At 39.7% G+C, this 21,409-nt stretch overlaps 1 protein-coding gene across 4 annotated transcripts in view; it reads left to right on the top strand.

Annotated features, from left to right (window-relative positions):
- Positions 1–21,409, top strand: part of LOC106088583 (filamin-C) — a 231,617-nt gene that overhangs the window by 40,603 nt on the left and 169,605 nt on the right. For 3 of the 4 annotated variants that reach the window (XM_013254171.2, XM_013254168.2, XM_013254173.2), the window contains exon 2: positions 8,451–8,860. In XM_013254171.2, coding sequence (XP_013109625.2) covers positions 8,612–8,860 — 249 coding nt within the window. In that variant the 5' untranslated portion in view covers positions 8,451–8,611. Of the gene's footprint in view, positions 1–8,226; positions 8,325–8,450; positions 8,861–21,409 lie in introns of those variants that run through there. The other variant, XM_013254169.2, reaches the window with a different exon arrangement.

Genomic DNA, 21,409 nt, shown 5'->3' with positions numbered 1-21,409 from the left:
ATTTTATTTATTTAATTAAAAATTTAGACAGTTTTGATTTAACGGCAGCAGACAGTGTTTGCTGATTTCAGCAGACTAATATCTCTGGATGCAAAGTCACATGTTTGATAAAATATTCCAAAAGCGTAGGAAGATATTAGATTTAGTAAAACAAGTTGCTCTCAAAAAATGATTTCGTGCTTCTATTTATTTTCCACCCTTCAATAACAACCACTGTGCATGTTTAGTTAAACCCCATTCATCGACTATGGAACGTGTTGCGCATGTGCAAAAATAGTCTTTGAATGTAAACACTTAACAGTGCTGAAGAGACAGAGAGTATTTTAGTTCAGGCAAACCTACGTTAATTTTTTATAGTTGCGGGCGTTTTTTCCTCAAAAACACACGAGAAGAGCCATAAACAGAGAGAGAGAGGCCCGAGAGAGCGACAAGGTAAAGTGTGTGAGTGTCAGCGTGTTGTTTGTTTGTTTCGTTTTTCTTTATTACTTTTGATGCCTAAAAATGAGCGAAAACCAAAACGGCGAAAATGATTTATAAATCAAATAAAAAAATCTGATGGCTGAAAATGAAATCGCCATAGCTAAACTCACTCACACACACCCTTACGCACATACCCGCAGTAAACGAGTGTGTGAGCAAATACTAAGAGCCGCACATGATCTGTTAAATCTGACGTCATCAGCGAATCTGAATTGTGTACCTTTTAAGCGGGTTTTGATGTTTATTTTTTTTTTTTTTTTTTGATTGTAAGAGATGATGGTGTGTATGATGTTGGTCGAGAGTCATAGTGTTGCCATCAGAATGTGAAGTAGCTGTCCAACAAATTTCTAATATTCTAAAGGGTGATTTTTTTATATTTTTAGCAACACTGGTTTAAACAGCTCACGCACGTTTCATACTTTCTTTCACTGTTAAACATCTTGAGTTTGGTCTATAGTTTTACCATGAATCGTCTTACAAACGAATAACGCTTGCAAATTATTGAACTTTATTATCAAAATTGCGTGCACTGTTAAGAAATTACATCGCGCGCTTCTTCCATTTTACGACGATGCTCATTTTTGGCTCAATGGGTACGTAAATAAGCAGAATTTTCGATTTTGGATTGAAGATCAGCCGAAAGCATTGCAAGAGCTACCAGTGCATACAGAAAAAGTCACAGTTTAGTGCGGTTCATGGGCTGGTGGCATCATTGGACCGTACTTCTTCAAAGGCTATGCGAGTTGTAAAGTAACTGTAAATGGTGGGCGCTACCGTGAGATGATATCCAACTTTTTTTGCCCAAATGCAAGAGCTTGTCTTGCATGATATGGTTTCAACAAGACTGTGCCACATGCCACACAGCACGCGTAACAATACACTTCTTGAGAGTCAAATTCGGTAAACATTTCATTCACGTTCCGAACCGATCAATTGACCGCCTAGATCGTGCGATTTAACGCCTTAAGACTATTTTTTGTGGAGCTATGTTAAAGCTCATGTCTAAACAGACAAGTCCGCTTCAATTGACCCATTTGAAGACGACATTGAAACATTTATTCGTGAGATAACGGCCGGAATATTGGAGAGAGTATGCCAAATTTCGACCATTTGAAACGTAGTCACGGTCAAAATTTGCATGAAATAATCTTCAAACAATAAACTATATGGACCGTACTATCGATTTAAATAAAGATTTCATGAATTTTTCTGAATTTTATGTGTTTTTTTTTTTTTGAGAACCTTTCTTATAGCTCTTAAAAAATCCCTCTTTAAATAGAACATTCTTTCCTTCTAAGGAGACAGGTGCCTCTGTGGGTGATTTGTATCCCCTGCTGAAAAGATCTCAAGTCTGCCGTAAGAAAGTTATTAATTAACACCCTTAAGATATATTTGATGCCTATAAACTCCAGCTCCTTCATGATTGGCATGGGTTTCACATTTTTGAAAGCACCTTCAATGGCCAGAAATGGTACCATTGTATATTCTTTAACAGAGAGAGAACTCTCTATGTAAACGACTAGGTCGTGAAGGGTTATATCAGTGGGTTTGCCTTTACTATATGCATGCTGTTGCCGAGACAGACTATCTACAGGGATCTTTGCCCTAAGATATGTTTCTATCAAACGCTCTAGAATCTTCAGCATAAAGGATAAACGACTAATAAAACGAAAATCTTTCGCCTTCGTGTGGTAGGGTTTTCCTGCTTTTGGAATGAAAATGACCATTGTGTCCCTCCATCCAACAAATTGTGTCCCTCCTCCTCCATCCACACGGTGATACTAGCAGAGTATATCTCCCTAAGCCAAGGAACCATCATAAATCATCAAAGCCTGTCGACTTAAAGGAGTCGAAACTTCTTATCGCCCAAAGGATTTTCGGCTCAGACACAATTTCTCCAATAACCACCGAAGAATGCATACCAGTAACAACCTCTTTTGGCGCCACGTTGTCCATTGGACAATTTTCCGGGAAATGTGTATCAACCATCGCTGAAAAATTTTTTTGATGGTATCGCCAGGATTTGAACCCAGGCGTTCAGCGTCATAGGCGGACATGCTAACCTATGCGCCTTCTCCTCTGCGGCACAAAAATTATTACAATTTGTTTATAAGGGAAAAAGTAGAGAGATTGACAGTTAATTGACAGTTAAAAGCCCGAGAGCCCCAGTAAACCGAACGAGACAAAGAAAACAAAACCACCACCACCCGAAGCAAAGTACTTGCGTTGGCTGGTTAGATAGGTTTTTGCGCTTGTTTATGGATATATTGTTGTTGTTATATATTATTGGCTTGCAAACAGTGTCTATCAACAACAAAATTGTACTATGGGTTGTTGAGATTCGAAATAAATTGTTGCAGAAAAATTAACAACTTTCGTAGTTGTTTTTTCGACCAAAGTTGTTGTTTTTCAAAATTGTTTTTATGTGTACACATCTCAGCCTTTCTTTAATTGCCAGCTTGATATACACTACAGTGGTGGGCTAACCTTCTCGATATGACCAGCCCTAGTTTTTCAAAGTACATCTCAAAATCCACCTGATGGTCTAGTTTGAAACCATTCGTATAGAAGTCTATGTAGCTAACGCATGACCAAAGAGAATGCTTCCTTATCCTCACAGCAGTGCTTGCAGCATTAGGTCTAGCCACAATGTCCGTTGGCATTAGGTGTAGCATTAAATTCAGTGCATCAGAAAGTGTCGTCATAAGCGCGACTGTGATGTCATCCTTTGAATACGGCTGAGTATTGAACGGTAGGTGGACTGTTGAAGCGCTATCCACCAGACCACAACACAATATAGAATTATACGGCTATAAAATGCACTGTACAGACAGGGCACGAAACACGATTTATATCTCAAACTTCTACCAATGGCTCTCTTGCAGATGTAAAGGGCAAGAGTTGCCTTTTTTGCTCTTTGGATTTGGAGTGGAATTTCCTGTCCCGTATAACATTCATGTGTTTTGCGCTTTCAATAAATAGAACATTCTCTGTCCCCAGGGAGACAGTTGCCGTTGTGAGTATTTTGTATCTGCTGCTGAAACGAACAACTTCCGTTTTAGACGGCCTGGACCATTTTCTGGTAAACATTTCCCTAACTGCAATAGCCACGTCACACAGAGGGATAGAAAAGAAAAAATCTGGTACAAAATATGCCGTGTGAGAACGGACAGAGATATTTCTTTGCAATTTGAATTGGTTAGAGCTGAGGTGTTAGAGCTGAAGTGTTAGAGCTGAGGTGTTGGAGCTGAGGTGTTAGAGCTGAGGTGTTAGAGCTGAGATGTGTCCAAATTTTAAAGGTTGTCTGGGCGCCTTTTGGCAGACGCCTAAAATTGGTCACTTCAGTATTTCGAAAATTTGTTGCTGCTGCCGAATCTTCGTTGGTGGTCCGATTTCCAAATTTGTCAAGATATTTCGTATTTCGCTTATTAGGACCAAAAGCAAAAAAAGCTAAGGATGTGCCTTAGTTTATCTATTGTCAAAAAATAATGTTTCTCTTATAGAATGGGACGGTCTGCTACACATATATGTGCATACAGATAGGCATGCACTTCATATCCCGTTTTTAAGCCCTCCACCATAGGATGGGAATATACTAATTTCATCATTCTTTTTGTAACACCTCGAAATATGCGTCTGAGACCCAATCTTATATATAAAAATCAATTTGTGATTGTTTGTAGGTTTGTTTGTTTGTGTATTCCTTTTAGCGTCAGAAACGACTGAACCGATTTTCTTGAAATTTTCAAAGATGGTGCATAATGATCCCGTAGTGAAAATGGGGGTACTACATTTTTTGATATCTGAAGGGGGAGCGGACCCTCCCCCTTACCCTGATTTTCAGAAACCCCAGATCTCGAAGATGGGTGGTGCAATTTAACTAAATTTGGTATCCAAATTTCGGATGGGGTACCCAGGGGGGCCGCCCCACCCTAAAACCTTCCAAACATATATATTTAGACCAATCACGACAATATGGGACTCAAATGAAAGGTATTTAGGATAAGAAAATGTAACTCATATCCAATTGTCGGACCAAATGTTAGGGGGACCACCACAACCCCCAAAACACCCCTAAATCGTACCTATTTATCGACCATGGCAATATGGGACTTAAATGAAAGGTATTTGCGAGTAGAATACGAATCTGATATCCAAATGTGGGACCACGTTTCTGGGGATCCACCCCTTCCCCAAAACACCCCCAAAGAGGACTTATTTACTGACCATGGGAATATGGGGCTTAAATAAAAGGTATTTGAGTGTAGAATTCGAATCTGATATCCACATATGGGACCTCTACCAAAAACCTCCCTCAAAGGGGACAAATTTACGACCATAGCAATATAGGGCTCAAATAAAAGGTCTTTGGAAGTGAAGCACAAATCTGATATCAATATTCGGGAAAAGTGTCTATGGGGCCACCCCATTCCCATAAAACCACCCAAATAGGAAGTATTTGCTGACTATTGCTATATGAGTCTCACGAGCACGAATCCGATATATATTTTCAAGGCCAACTCACTGAGTGGCCGCCCATCCCCAAAACACACCCCAAGCCGGTCATCTTTGCCAAATATGGACCTATGGGGCTCAAATTAAAGGTATTTGGGAGTAAACCACATATCTGATATCAACATTAGGGACCAACTGTCTAAGGGACGTCCCACCACCATAACAACCCCGAAGTAGGAAGTATTTGCTCATCAAGACAATTTGGTTAAAGAGAGTGGAACTAAATATTTGTCGTTTTTAGGGCCAATACCCTAAACCGGACATAATTGCTGACTTTTGCAATAAGGAGTTTAAATGAGATTAGAAAACAAATAAATGATATATAGATATATGACAATAGAGCACGTTACTGATATATTTTCAGGACTTGGTGTTTGGGAGACCACCCCAATCCCCAAAACACCCCTGAATCGGGCATATTTACCGACCATGTCAATGTGGAGCTTAAATGAAAGGTATTGGGGGTTAGAGCAAGAATTAATACCCACTTTCGGGACCAATTTTCTGGGGGTCTACCCCTTTCCCAAAATACCCCACCAACAGCAATTTTTTACTGACCATAGCAATATGGGGCTCAAATAAAGGTATTTGGGAGAAGAATACGAATTTGATATCCAAGTGTAGGACCATGTATTTTTTACCTCAAAGGGTAAAAAGTTTTCGACCATGCCAATATGTGGCTCAAATGAAAGGTATTTGAGATTTGGAAACGAATCTGATAACTCCTATTAAACCAATGGCAATATGGAGTTTAAATAAATGGTATTTGAGGGAAGAGCACGATGCTGATATTTTTCAGAGCCAAGTATCTGGGGGACCGCCTATCCCAGAAAACACCCCTAAATCAGACATCATGAGAATATCGGGCTAAAATAAAGTATTTTAAGAATGGAGTACATCTTAAATCCAAACTTAAATTCGTAGACCAATAAAGATCATATGGGGTATAAGATAAAGGCAATTATATTGTTAAACTGTTAGTCAAGCGATATACTATTTTCGTAGCATGGTATTTCACTAAAAGCTCTTTAATTGTCGAAGTCGAAAATAAATAGTCCAAGGAAAATTTTGCTCCATATAAAGTAAAAGAAGGCGTAGCGGAGCGGGCCCGGGTCAGCTGATAAAGTTTATATATTCTTGATAGTCAGTCCGTCCGTCCGTCTGCCTGTCGAAAGCACGCAAACTTTCGAAGGAGTAAAGCTAGGCGCTTGAAATTTTGCACAAATACTTTTCATTAGTGTAGGTCCGTTGGAATTGTAAATGGGCCAAAGCGGTCCATGTTTTGAAATAACTGCCTTATATACCGATCTTGGGTCTTGACTTCTTGAGCCTCTAGAGGGCGCAATTCTGGTCCGATTTGACTGAAATTTTGCACGTATTGTTTTGGTATCACTTCCAATAACTGCTCTAAGTATGGTTCAAATCGGTTCGTAACCTGATATAGCTGCCATATAAACCGATCTTGGGTCTTGACTTCTTGAACCTCTAGAGGTAGCAATTTTCATCCGATTTGCCTGAAATTTTGCATGAGCTGTTTTGTTATTGCTTCCAATAACTGCTCTAAGTATGGTTCAAATCGGTTCATAACCTGATATAGCTGCCATACAAACCGATCTTGGGTTTGGACTTCTTGAGCCTCTAGAGGGCGCAATTTTCGTCCGATTTGACTGAAATTTTGCACGTAGTGTTTTGGTTTGGTTTCCAAAAACTGTATTAAGTATGATTCAAATCGGTGCATAATCTGGTATAGCTGCTTTATAAACCAATCTTGGATCTTGACTTCTTGAGCCTCTAGAGGGCGCAATTCTCATCCGATTTGGCTAAATTTTTGCAAGAGATGTTTTGTTATGTCTTCCAATAACTTTGCTAGGTATGGCGCTAGTCCGTACATAACCTGATATAGCTGCCATACAAACCGACCTGGGATCTTGACTTCTTGAGCCTCTAGAGGGCGCAATTCTCATCCGATTTGGCAGAAATGTTGTACAACGACTTCTCCCATGACTATCGACAGTCATGGATCCATCAATAGCTTGACATAGCTCCCTTATAAACTGATCTCCCGATTTTGCTTCTTGAGCCCCTACAAGGCGCAATTCTTATCCGAATGAACTGAAATATTACACAATGACTTCTACAATGTTCGGCTTTCGTTTATGGTCCGAATCAAACTATAACTTGATATAGCTCCAATGGCATAACAGCTCTTATTCAATATTCTTTGTTTGCCTAAAAAGAGATACAGCGCATAGAACTCGACAAATGCGATCCATGGTGGAGGGTATATAAGATTCGGCCCGGCCGAACTTAGCACGATCTTGCTTGTTCTTTCCTATGAAAGAAAAACGGTCTCTATGATGTGGAGACTTACAGTTTTTCCTGGGTTAAACTAGAATTCTAATGAACTTCCCTTTTTGGTAAGCTACCCATTCAACGTAAACTAACCAAACTCACCCACAATCCAATATCTGATATAGATTTCATACAAGCCTCTTTCGTATTTAACTTCCTGAGACTACTTGGGAAGACATGATGACAAATTGCAATGTGGCATTTTATCTCTGGTTTTTAGCATACAAACCAAGTAACCGTCCACACAATTCGAACTGTATGATCCATGCTGTGCCGCCCTGTACATTTTATAACTCATAGCCATGTTATATATTTTGCCTTCATTGCAAATGCAAATTTTGCCCACTGAACATTCCACTAAGGAACAGGGGAAAACTTCTCACATATCAATGAGTGCAGTCCAAGTCACCTTAAATTTTTTTTTTAGAAATTTGGTTTCTGTTCGAAAAATAACACAGCGGCAACACTGTTTTGGAAGCTTGGCTGGACTGGATGGTTAGTGATTTAAAACTGACATATTTTGTGTGTGCGAGTTTGTTGCTGCTTTTGGCCAAAGACTGTAGGTAGAGTAGAATTGGCATTTTTTACGTTGCTGGTATTGGTATTAGAGTCGGCAGTATGTGTTGTTGTTGTTGTTGTTATTGTTGAATTCGATTGCAAAATTTCATAAAGACCCACCTGAATTTGTTGTTTTACTTCGAAGCCTCAGTCTGAATGAAACGATCGATGTGTAAGCACGAAAACGAAATTGAAATCTGTTGATGGAAAAAAAACAAAAAAAAAAATAAATAAAGAAACAAAGATAAAAACCAACACAAATCACACAATACAAAAGGAGTATCAATAGATGAAAGAAAAAAAAAAAATAAAATAAAAAAAAAACAAAAAAAATTTTTTTGATGTTAAATTAAGAAAGAAAGAAATTAAATTTAAAGAATATCAGTGGAACCTATTGTGAATCTATGAAAGTGTTAATTGTAAAAATATACAAAAAAAAAGTGTTAAAAATTCCATTCATAATGGGTTTTTGTAGTGAAGTGATCTAAAGCTAAAAATAAAATCAACTACAACATATTTTTTTATTCAATTTTTTTTCTTTATAGAAACCTTAAAGTTTGCTGTAAAAATCTAAGCAAATTTTCCCATATACTATTTCTGTGTAAATAAAATTCAAATATTTATATATTTTTAAAACGGAACAAACAAGTGTTTTCAAGTCAGTGCCTGAGTTTCGTTTGAGCTTTCCGTCAACACCTCCTTCGCCATGGTGGGTACCATGGACGTCAAAGATTTGAAGGGCGCCAAAATAACCCATGCCGGCCTTCTCAAACACAATGCAGACGGCACAACGGAAACGCAAAAAATCACACATGCCGGCCTGGTGGCTCGCAGTCCCGAAGGCACTGCCGCCAAGGGCATGAATATACGAGGCAACGAGGACTTATGGGTGGAGATTCAAGCGAATACCTTTCGCAATTGGGTGAACGAGCACTTACGTCCCACAGGCATGCAGGTGAGTTTGTTTTTCTTGTTTCGGTTTTTTTTTTTTCGTTTCTTCCAAGTACCCACTGACACACATTGACACATCTTTTGAAGTTGAATTTTGCGGCGAGACACCTATTTCGTAACACAAACATCAACATCATCACTGTATGGATGTAATACCTTTACACAGGTCCATCCACTTACCTTGTGCAAAAGTCAACTGGTTTTCTGTTGTCAGCTAAGTGAACAGGTATGGGTGGCATGGCATGACAATGCAATATGCCCACTAGCTGTAAAGGGCAAAGTGTAATGAGGATAGGCATGGGGAAATTTTGGAGTTTAAATGCCTATGGAGATTTTTTTTAATTTTTGGGATTACCATTTGCTAATTTGAGTGTTCAAGTACCGGTGTGTATATATTATTCTACATACAGAAATTAATGAAAAAACTTTCTATATTTTAAAAAAAATATTCTGTAGAAGTAAAATAAAGACAAAATTTCTGCAAAAATAAATTACTAGCGAAATTTTTTTTAGAAATACAGTCGGGCCTCGATTATCCGGGAATTATTCGGGAATTTTTCGTGAACCTCCATTATCCGTCATAACAAAACATGTCATGCAAAATTTCAGCTAAATCGGATAAGAATTCTGCCCTATAGTTGCTCAAGAAGTCAAGATTCAAGATCGGTTTATATGGTAGCTATATCAGGTTGTAAACCGATTGAAAACATGCTTAGCACAATTGTTGAAAGCCATAGCAAAACACTTCATAAAAAAATTTCAGACAAATCGGATATTATTTGCGCCCTCTAGAGGCTCAAGAAGTCAAGATCCCAGATCGGATTATATGGCAGCTATATCAGGTTATCGACCGATTTAAACCATACTCTGTACAGTTATTGTAAGTCATAACAAAAAACGTCATGCAAAATTTCAGCCAAATCCGATGAGAATTGTGCCCTCTAGAGGCTCAAGAAATCAAGATTCAAAATCGGTTAATGATTAAGTGAAACGGAGAAAAACAAAATGAGTGAAAGAATGATTTGTCTATTGGCTCCCCACAAAATGTAACAAAAACGTCAGGGTTCGAAATTGGGGAAGAAATGTACATAAATTTTTGCATTGGGTTGCCCAAAAAGTAATTGCGGATTTTTAAAAGAAAGTAAATGCATTTTTAATAAAAATTAGAATCAACTTTAATCAAATATACTTTTTTTGCACTTTTTTTCTAAAGCAAGCTAAAAGTAACAGCTGATAATTGACAGAAGAAAAAATGCAATTTCAGAGTCACAAGCTGTGAAAAAATTTGTCAACGCCGACTATATGAAAAATCCGCAATTACTTTTTGGGCAACCCAATACATAACAGAAAACAAAATGGCAAAAAGAATGATTTCTTTTGATGTTGAATCATGAAGTGGTTGATGGCATTTTTTCCTGAGAACAGTCTTCATGTAATAATTGTTGTGATAACATTAGACAGAAACGCAATTAAGTAATCTTCCAGCTTGCGTTCTAAGTGGCACATGTCTACCTGTGTTATTTTGTTATTTTTTCCCCAGATTTTGTTTCTTTGGCTGTGCACTTGCGGTTGCGTTTTACTGGGGCTGCCTGCAGTAAATAGGTTACCTCCCGCCCAACAGCACCACCAAACGCTCACCGTCTCAGACTTGTGTTTGCGGTTTTTTGGAGCTGCCTGCAGTTAAAGAATTAAATCCTGTCCCGCGTAGCCAATACACCCCCGAACCCTAACCGCCTCAAACTTGTGTTTGCTTTCCGTTGGAACTGCCCAGCAAAATATTGGGTTGCCCAAAAAGTAATTGCGGATTTTTCATATAGTCGGCGTTGACAAATTTTTTCACAGCTTTTGACTCTGTAATTGCATTCGTCCTTCTGTCAGTTATCAGCTCTTACTTTTAGCTTGCTTTAGAAAAAAAATGTAAAAAACATATATTTGATTAAAGTTCATTCCAAGTTTTATTAAAAATGCATTTACTTTCTTTTAAAAAATCCGCAACTACTTTTTGGGCAACTAATACCTTTTTATCTTCGCTTAACGTGTTGCTGCTTGTTCTTCTGCCCAAATCTCTGCCACTTATTTAAAGCTGATCTGCTGCCCTGCCACTTATATCCGAATTTTGCGATTTCAAATTACAGCATGCAATGCAATTTTTGCCTAATTCTTTTTGGTGGTCTCGCCAGGATTCGAACCCAGGCGTTCAGCGTCATAGGCGGACATGCTAACCTCTTCGCTACGGTGGCCATTCAATATTCATCACGGGATCCCCACCTCATTTAGCACCCTCTCCTTTAAACTCCAAATCACCTCCCGTGATAAACGCAAATAAAGTAACAATACCAATCGCTATTCTGACCTCCTTCTTATTTCCTTGCAGTAATATCCCCGTCTTCTCACGATCTGGATCCCCCATAGAATTTTCGCCGTCCTACCGATCGTTTCGCTGTTACACAATGTTGCATGCGCGTTCGATGCCCCCTCCCTTAACTCGGACTGCGTCGACTCGAAAGGCTTCGGGTTAACCAAGTTTATTAACGGTAGTCCTTTGGCCTTCATCGCGAAATCGTCTGCCTATTCATTTCTCCTTAATCCGTTATGGTCCGGTACCCAAACGATGCGGATTTTCTCAATCTGAGAAGGCGTTAATCTCCTTCTTACACTGCAAGACAGTTCGTGACCTTACCGTCCTGGTTGTTATTGACCTTATGGCAATTTTACTGTCGGTATGGATGTTCACACTCGACGTCCTCGCGTTAGCACCACACCACTTCACGCATTCCGTGGTCGTCTGGATCTCCGCCTGCAGGACCGTATTATGGTCTAAAACAGATCTCAGTCCCTGGGTTTTCAAGCTTTGATCCATCCGTGTAACATGATCTTCCAGATGGCAATACTAGGGTTCCGTCAATCCATCAGGGAGCCGCTAGCAGCAGTGCCCCGCACTCGAGCTCAAGGTTCATTTCAGGTATCCGATCAGAAAACTCTTCCCTTACTTCCTGGTTTCCTTACGTCCCCTCGATTATACCGCGATGGTATGAGCTGCTCCCATCCTCAATCTATTCTCCCTTAAGTCTCATAGCCGCAGTGGCTGCCTCACATTTAATCTGTATGGCAATGGCTCTGATATCTAGAAAAGTCTCCAGTGCCCTAGGGGGCGTGGTCCTCACAGCTCCACCTATACCAAGACAACATGTTCTCTAAACCTGTTGTACGGTCCTTATGTTGCACTTTTTCTCCATAGCAGTCCACCAAACTACTGAAGCGTAAGTAAGTATCTTACTTACGCTTCAGTTAGATCTTATGAGATATAATCACGCTCCTGTTGAGCCAGTGAACTATGCTCAGATTCAGGCCCCATTTCAAGCCTACGGCCCGTCTACATAGCGCCCAACATCTGTGAGTGTCACATTCAGGAGAAATTTTCATTGCAATTTTATCGAAAACAAAGTCTTGTCGAAAGTTCGTTTGTGGCTTATGAATAATTATTTTGCGTGTATATACCACTAATCTAGGCATTCCGTTTGTAACACCTAATAGTATTGATCTTGGACCCCATAAAGTATGTATATTCTTGATCATCTCGACATTCCATGTTGATCTAGCCATGTCTGTTCGTCCGTGCGCCTTGCCGTTTGTAGAAACCACGATAGCACTCGAACGAAATAAAACATCCGCTTGAAATCTTTCACATATACATGCTATTGATGTAGGCTGTTGGAGATGGCAAATGGACCATATCAGTTCAGATTTGAATATAGCACCTATATAAAGCGATCTCTCGATTTGACTTTTTGAGGGCCTGGAAGCGGCAATTGTTATCGAATTTGGTTAAAATTTTGGCTGAAATTTTGAATCAGGTCTTTTGTATCATTTTTCCATAAGTGTGTCAAGAATGGTCCAAATTGGATTATAATCTGATATAGCAGCCTTACAAACCGATCTCGGATCTTGACTTCGTGGGGCTCTAGAGGGCGCAATTTTTATTCGATTTGGCTGAAATTTAGCACATACAGTTGTGATATCTGTTCCAACACCAGTGCTAAGTATAGTCCAAATGGGTTTACAACCCGATATAGCTTCCAAACCGATCCGATTAAATCGGACTATATCTTGATATAGCCCCCATATAGACCGATCCGCCGATTTAGGGTCTTAGGCCAATAAAAGCTACATTTTTTATCCGATTTTCCAGAAAGTTGGGACAGTAAGTTGTGTTAGGACCTTCGATATCCTACGTCAATTAGACCCAGATCGGTTCAGATTTGGATATTGCTCTCATATAGACCGATCCCTCGATTTTAGGTTTTGGGCCCATTGAAGGCGCATTTATTGTCCGATGTCGACGAAATTTGGGCCAGTGAGTTAAGTTAAGCCCCTTGACATACTTTTGCATTATGGCACAGATTGGTTCAGAATTGGATATAGCTGCCATATAAACCGATCTCTCGGTTTTAGGTTTTGGGGCCATAAAAAGCGCATTTATTGTCCGATGTCGCCGCAATTTGGGACAGTGAGTAGTGTTAGGCCCTTCGACATCCTTCTTTAATTTGACCCAGATCGGTCTAGATTTGGATATAGCTGCCATATAGACCGATCCTCCGATTTAGGGTCTTAGCCCCATAAAAGCCACATATATTATCCGATTTTGCTGAAATTTGGGACAGTGAGTTGTCTTAGGTCCTTCGACATCTTTCTTCCATTTGGCCCTGATCGGATCAGACTTGAATATAGCTGTCATATAGACCGATCCCTCGATTTTAGGTTTTGGGCCCATTAAAGGCGCATTTATTGTTCGATGTCGACGAAATTTGGGACAGTGAGTTAAGTTAAGCCCCTTGACATACTTTTGCATTATGGCACAGATCGGTCCAGAATTGGATATAGCTGCCATATAGACCGATCTCTCGGTTATAGGTTTTGGGGCCATAAAAAGCGCATTTATTGTCCGATGTCGCCGCAATTTGGGACAGTCAGTATTGTTAGGCCCTTCGACATCCTTCTTCAATTTCACTCAGATCGGTCCAGATTTGTATATAGCTGCCATATAGACCGATCCTCCGATTTAGGGTCTTAGGCCCATAAAAGCCACATTTATTATCCGATTTTGCTGAAATTTGAGACAGTGAGTTGTCTTAGGCCCTTTGACATCTTCCTTCAATGATCGGATCAGACTTGAATATAGCTGTCATATAGACCGATACCTCGATTTTAGGTTTTGGACCCATTAAATGCGCATTTATTGTCCGATGTCGACGAAATTTGGGACAGTGATTTAAGTTAAGCTCCTTGACATACTTTTGCATTATGGCACAGATTGGTCCAGAACTGGATATAGCTGCCGTATAGACCGATCTCTCGGTTTTAGGTTTTGGGGCCATAAAAAGCGCATTTATTGTCCGATGTCGCCGCAATTTGGGAAAGTGAGTAGTGTTAGGCCCTTCGACTTCTTTCTTCAATTTGACCCAGATCGGTCTAGATTTGGATATAGCTGCCATATAGACCGATCTCTCGATTTAATGTTTTGGGCCCATAGAAGTTAAGCCCCTCCACATATTCCTGCAATTTGGTCTAGATGGATAAAGATTTGCATATAGCTGTCATATAGACCGATATCTCGATGTAAAGTCTTGGTCCCAAAAAAGGCGCATTTATAATCCGATTTAACTGAAATTTGACACATTGACTTAAGTTAATGTGTCAAATCGGATTATATTTCGACATAACTGCTATGGGACATATGGTATGGCATTTTTACCAGGTCTTGCTGAAAGGTGGTTTAAATATATACCAGAGGTGGTGCGTATGCAAAGTTCGGCCCGCCTTTTTTTAATGCCTTTTTACTTGTTTTTTTTTTTTTTACTTATTTATTTCGCCGCGCTTGAAAACCGTTTTTTCCCTTCCACTTATATAAAATCAAAAACTATTTCACCATACCCATTATTATTAGACATTAACCGACTTGTTTGTTTTGTATCAAGCGAAATTTAATGAAGCATTGCCATGAGACATTGCTTTTACTGCAGTTGCCCATACCCATGCACATTATAACCAACTGGCGCAGACATTTCATGCAAACTTCTACTGCTTTCAGCATGGCATAACCTAACTCAACTGTAATAGAACAAAAATATTTTCAATTAAAGAGCCACCTGCGAAAACTTTTTTTTTTTTGCTTACTATGGCTTCGCATAAAAACCAAAAATTTACATAAATTCAATGGTTCAGATAGATGCAAAGCGGGAAAATATGTTCAGATGCAGTTAGAAAGGATTTAATCCTTAAATTGGGGAATTAAATGGAAAATTTTGCAGAAATTTTATAATAAGAACGCCAAAGCTATAAATTTCGAGAAAAAGTTTTAAAAGCTTACATTTCAATTAAAGCAAATGTGCTTTTTTACGAAAATATTATTAAATCTATGGCGGAGAGACGTGCCATATCAAACTAAGCTCAATGATATGATACCTCATTTTTATAGCCGATTTCAAACAGCCTACCTCTGGGCAACGCCTGACTGCAGAGACATTTTACATGATTGAAGAGTTTGTACAGAGTTTGAACAGAGTACCTCTGGACAACGCGTCATTGCTGAGCCATTTTACATGATTGAAGAGGAAACCAGCAGTTCAATGTCCTGGGACGACATGTCCTAGGGTGACCCCCAGTTTTAGTGAACCATCTAATGATAATTTTGACAGAATACAGTAAAAGATTAGGTGCAAATTTTAAACAAATGAAATATAATTGGCTTGCCAGAAGTCACTCAATGAAATAACTCTCAAACAAATGAATCTTTAACATGCAACCATTATAGATGCAAGGTCCAGAGAACTTGCATGTCCAGGAACCCGATTGGCACTGAGTTTCAATAAGGCTGGCACTCTAACCGAGCCTGGATTCGTTTCGGGTTGCATTTTTGTAAACCGCCACAAATCCTTAATTTAAACCAAAACAAGGATAAAATAATGAAAATAAATTTTAATCTAAAGCGCCCGTTAACATGCTGTCCCTGTATAATTTCAAATGCTAATCGCCTATGTACGGCTATCCTCAGTCGTAGAATGAAATGACAAACATTGTGATTGTCACAAAGGCTATGAACCATGAGAATTCTAATTTCTATTTTTTTTTTTTTTTTTTTGTATTTTTTGCGGCAATGTGTGATGTTCGCATATCAACCATTCATCCATCCATCCAACCATTTCTTCATCTATCTATGCGGCAGACAGTTTGCATTTCCAGTAGTCTGTCAGTGGAAAATGTGCCATCATAACACACGCTTTGTGTATTCGCGTTGACAGAAGCTCTGGGGCAAATGTTCGTTTTTGCATCATTGTTACAATGAAATTGAATTCCACTCAAAAAAAAAACGGGAGGTGTGGTAACCAATTTTTTCGCCCTTTGTATGGCATACCTCCAATGATGGGTTACTATTCCAGCAGGTGATGATGCATTGCCAATAAAATCAACTGAATGATTTATTTTGATCGATAGAAAATTTAAGTTTTTGTTTGTTCTTAAAGTAAAAATCTTTGGAATTCATGACAATTTTGAGCAATTTTCATGAGATTCCTGCAATGGAATCTCAATAATGTTGAGCAACGTTGAAAGTTTTTATTACACTTTCATTAAATTAAAAACATCGATTTTCATAAATTTAGTGCCCACTAAAAGCCTCACACATTTTAGTGAATTCGGCCGAAATACTCATGGGTATGTCAAAAATTTAAGCTTTAATTAGCACTGTTGTAGGAAGTCGTAACAGAAAACTATGGGCAAAATTTCAGCCAAATCGAATGACAACGACCTGCATCAATAGAAAGTAGCTGTGCAAAGTTTCATTCGTTCATCGTCCATGCCAACCACTGCGAAAGCATTAATCTCCACCTCACACTTCAAGACCGCGAATGAGCTTACTATCCTGCACTCAGAGAAATTTGTTTGTAAAAATAGCAAAAATGTTTGCTATAACAGCAGAAAGTCTGCCGAAAATGGGACAGCAGTAATTTTTTGTTGAAACAGCAAACATTTCCTGGTGTTTTCATATGGTCAAATGTTAAAACAAAGGTCATAAGTTCACGCTTTTATAAAAAAAATTAACACCTAAAATTGGCAGACAGTGTTTGCTGATATCAGCAGATTAATTTCCCTGGCTGTGTTTTTATAGCCCTTTTGGCCGACTGACTATCCATAAAGAATTTACACTCGATGCCACAGTGAAGCAGCCACTCCTGCCATAATCGTCTGGTTTCGGTTTCGCAGAATACCTGTCGGAAAATCCAAGTTAATGTTATTTCGTGAGTCCAGATTCTTTTCAGGGACTACAAACAGTCTGCCCGACAATGCGACCTCACTGTCCTCGAAACCAAGGCCTTGAGGCAGCCACACTGTCCAAACTATAAACGCTGAACTTCGAAAAATGCAAACTCCTTCCTATTGCAAAGATCTTTGCCTAAGAGACCGTACACTGGTCTGGCAGTCTCACCAACACACCGGTATTAAGTTTCTCGCAGTATACCCACAATCCATTCCCTGATGAAGATCTTGGAAGACTGTGGTCTCGTTCTTCTTTAAAACACAGCACTCGTCTCTGCCCTGATCGTCTTTTTTTTTTTTATGCTGCCCAGGTCTTCTTAACACAGATATGGCTATAGCGACTTTAATGTCAAGAGCGATCATAATACGCACATGGACAATACTTAATTTGGTCCCAGGGCGATATTTCGGGGTGAGTGAGTACAGTGTTTGTTAAGAGTTTAATTGACTATGACAGAACATTTGCCCTATTAGAGCCTCCATCTTCTGCGCTTCTTATATAATCTCTGACACTAAGTTTCGAGGTGTTTCTTTCCACCGGGCTTTTGACCGTCCCGGTTTGAGTGTACCATAGTGATCGCCTTCAAAAGACTAATTCGCTTCAAGACACGTCTTCATTCATTCTGACAACATGAACTAACCAACGCATTCGTTGTATTTTGATGCGTGTTATTATCATATCTTCGTCATACAGCTCGTGGTTCATACGACGCCTTTATTCTCCATCGCATTAACTGGTCCAAATATTTTACGAAGAATCTTTCTTTCAAAGACTCCAAGTACTGTCTCATCTGCTTTCACAAGTGCCCATGCTTCAGAACCATCTAAGAACAGGGGTGATATCTGTGTTTAGTATAGTGTAATCTTCGTCTGTCGAGAGGTGGCCTTGTTTCTAAACTGCTTACATAGTCCAAAGTAGCTACTGCTTGCCAGTATTATTCTTCGCTTAAACTCAAAACTGGTGTCATTCGTTTCGGTTGCGGTGGTGTCGAGGTACACCCAGAGAAAAGTTAATACCAAACGTCCTCATTTCAATACCATACGGTATTGATAGTAAAGCAAGATATTATGGAACAGAAATAATATCGGATGGCATGGGTGAAACATGAAATGGTTAGTACCGTTTGGTACAAGCCTTATTGCCGAACTGGTATTGGTTTTAATACAAATATGTTATTGGTTTTAGCACCAGGCCGTTATTGGTTTTAGTACAAAATTAGTTTGCGATTTTTCCAACCCTCATAAGGGGTCATTGACAATAATTTTGTTTCGATCACCGTGACCAACCTCAATTCTTTGTATTCAGCAATCGATTCCATATCCATTGATCCCCAGAAGTGGTTTTCATATGAATAAAACAACACAGCATCGTTTTCCACACAAGAGACTATCATGTTTTTGATGTAGAATGTCCTTAGAACATATACTATTGCCATTTTCACCGCTTTCGTGTATTTGAACAGGGTTTTAGGCACACAAACTTATTTTTTATTTGTTTGACAAATAATTTATAACGGCGTCAATATTTGAAGTACAAAGCTCAACAACACTTCTGGCGCAATGACAAGAATACAAATGCAACGCCGGCAATTCTTTCTAGCCTAGTCTGTCTGGTATTGAATTGAAACCAAATTTAATACCAAATGGTATTAGAAACAATGCGAACAAAATAATACCAGGCGGTATTGCCAAAATACCGTCATTATTCTATCTGTGTATTGTAGATAAAGTTGCTGACTATCTCAAAGTTTGGTTCCCAACTTTCTCCATTTTCTTTATCTGCTTAGTTTAACAAGGCGTTTTGGGACTTGTAACAATCCATTTCCTCTCATCTCCATTTACTGCCAGACCCATTTTCAATGACTCTCTTTCTGGCAAAGGCGGCAGTTACTACTTCCGGTGACCGACCTATGATGTCGATGTCGTCGGCATAGGCGTGTAGCATGTGTTCTCTTGTAATTAGATTAAAATCTGTTTCTGCAGGATATTAAAGAGATCACACGATAGGCTGCCTCCTTGTCTGAAACCTTGTTTGGTATTGAATGGTTCAGAGAGATTCTTTCCTATTCTTACTGAGGAACACGTATCAGCAAGTGTCATCCTGCAGAGTCTTATTAATTTTGGCAGGGCTACCAAATTCAGACATGGCTTGAAATACCTTTGAACGTAAAGGGGTATCGAAGGCGGCTTTGTAGTCATCAAAGAGGTGGTAGGTGATGATTTATCCTTCTCGAGTCTTTCCAGGATTTGGTGTAGTGTAAATTGATAGGGACCTATTATCTCATTGACTTTAGTTTTTAATCTTTCACACAGTATGCGATGGGAAGGAGAGTTGTATGCGATGGGAAGGAGACTTAATCCTCTGTAGTTGGCACAATCCGCTTTGTCTCCTTTCTTGTGTACGGGACATAGTATGCCGAGGTCCCAATCATCGGGTATGTGTTCTTCTAGCCAGATTGCACAGATAAGCTGATGCATACGCATTATCAGCGTGTCGCCTCCGGTCTTAAATAGTTCAGCGGGTAACCCATAGGTTCCTGCTGCCTTGTTGTTCATCAGTGGGGTCACTGCTACTTGGACCTCCTTCTAACTAGAAGGTAAACATTCCATACCATCATCGGAGATTGGTTCTGCGGTATCCTCTTCCACGCCATCGTCGCACACTAGCAGTTGGGTAGAATGTTCTTTCCATATCATTAGCACACTATCTGTATCATTTACCAGTGTGAATATCTGGTCCAGAGTGGATTTACCAAGTCTAAAGCTGCATTGATAGGGCCCAATTATCTCATTGATTTTAGGTTTTAATCTTTCACACAGTACGCTCGAGAGTATCTTGTATGCGATGAGGAGGAGACTTATTCCTCTGTAGTTGGCACATTCCGTCTTGTCTCCTCTCTTGTGTACGGGTCATAGTATGCTGAGGTTCCAGTCATTGGTTATGCGTTCTTCTAGCCAGATTGCGCAGATATGTTGATGCATACGCCTTATCAGCGTGCCGCCTCCGGTCTTAAATAGTTCAACAGGTAAACCGTCGGCTCCTTCCTGCTTTGTTGTTCTTTAGTGGGGTCACTGCTACTTGGACCACATTCTGACTAGGAAGTAAACATTCTATACCATCATCATTGATTAGTTCTGCGGTATCCTCTTCGCCGCCAACGTCGGACACTAGCAGTAGGGTAAAATGTTCTTTCCATATCCTCAGCATGTTATCTGTGTCAGTTACCAGATTTCCTTGTTTGTCTCTGCAGCAGGATGTGCCTGCACCAAGGCCATCGGTTTAATGTTTAATTGTCTGGTAAAATTTCCGGACTTCATTCTGACTCCTGTACATCTCAATTCGCCCACACTCACGTCTTTCCATTTCCTTTTTCTTTCTGCGGAATATACGTTTATTCTCTCTCCTTTTCTCTCGATACCTCTCTCTTACCTGGCGCGTTGCTACTGATTGCAAGGTTGCTCTGTATGCCCCATTCTTGAATTCAATAGCATCGCGACATTCTTGGTCATACCATAGGTTTCTTGCAGTATCAGATCGCACTTTTCTCGCCATACTCAAACGGGTGCGAACCTTTGCTACAACGAAGTAAAGATCCGAATCTATATTTGCTCCATGGATGGAACGTACATCTAAAACGCTGGATGAATGGCTTCCATATATCACAACGGGATCAATTTGATACCTCGTGTTTTGATAGGGTGACAGTCATGCGGCTCTGTGATTATTTTTATGTTGAAATCTGATGCTGCTAACTACCATGTTTTTTGCCGCTGCGAAATCTTCTAGCCTCAACCTTATTGGACGTTATCTCGTGGAAGCTAAACTTTCCAACTGTTGGACCAAAGATGTCTTCCTTTCCTATATTCGCATTAAAATCTCCTAGGACGATTTTAATATCATGGGCGGGGCAACGGTCATATTCTCTCTTTAAGCGCTCGTAGAAAATATCCTTGGTCTGCTCGTCTTTGTCTTCCGTCGGGGCATGGGCACAAATAAGACTGATGTTTGAGAAATTGGCTTTTATGCGGATTGTGGCTTGACTCTCGTATACCGAAGTATAGCTGGAGACGAGGTGTTTTTGTCTCCTACTAACCACAAATCCACAGCCAAATTCATGCCTCGTGTTATGGCAGCTATAGTATAGTTCGTCACCGTTTGGTGTTCTAGTGACGCCATTCCCAGTCCACCGCACTTTCTGTAAGGCGGTAATATCTGCCTGTTACTTCTCTAATACATCCG

This window comes from Stomoxys calcitrans, chromosome 5 (assembly GCF_963082655.1).
Source record: "Stomoxys calcitrans chromosome 5, idStoCalc2.1, whole genome shotgun sequence".
Taxonomy (NCBI): Eukaryota; Metazoa; Arthropoda; class Insecta; order Diptera; family Muscidae; genus Stomoxys; species Stomoxys calcitrans.
The sequence above is the reverse complement of the archived record's forward strand: the minus strand, read 5'-3'. Positions and strand labels throughout refer to the sequence as shown.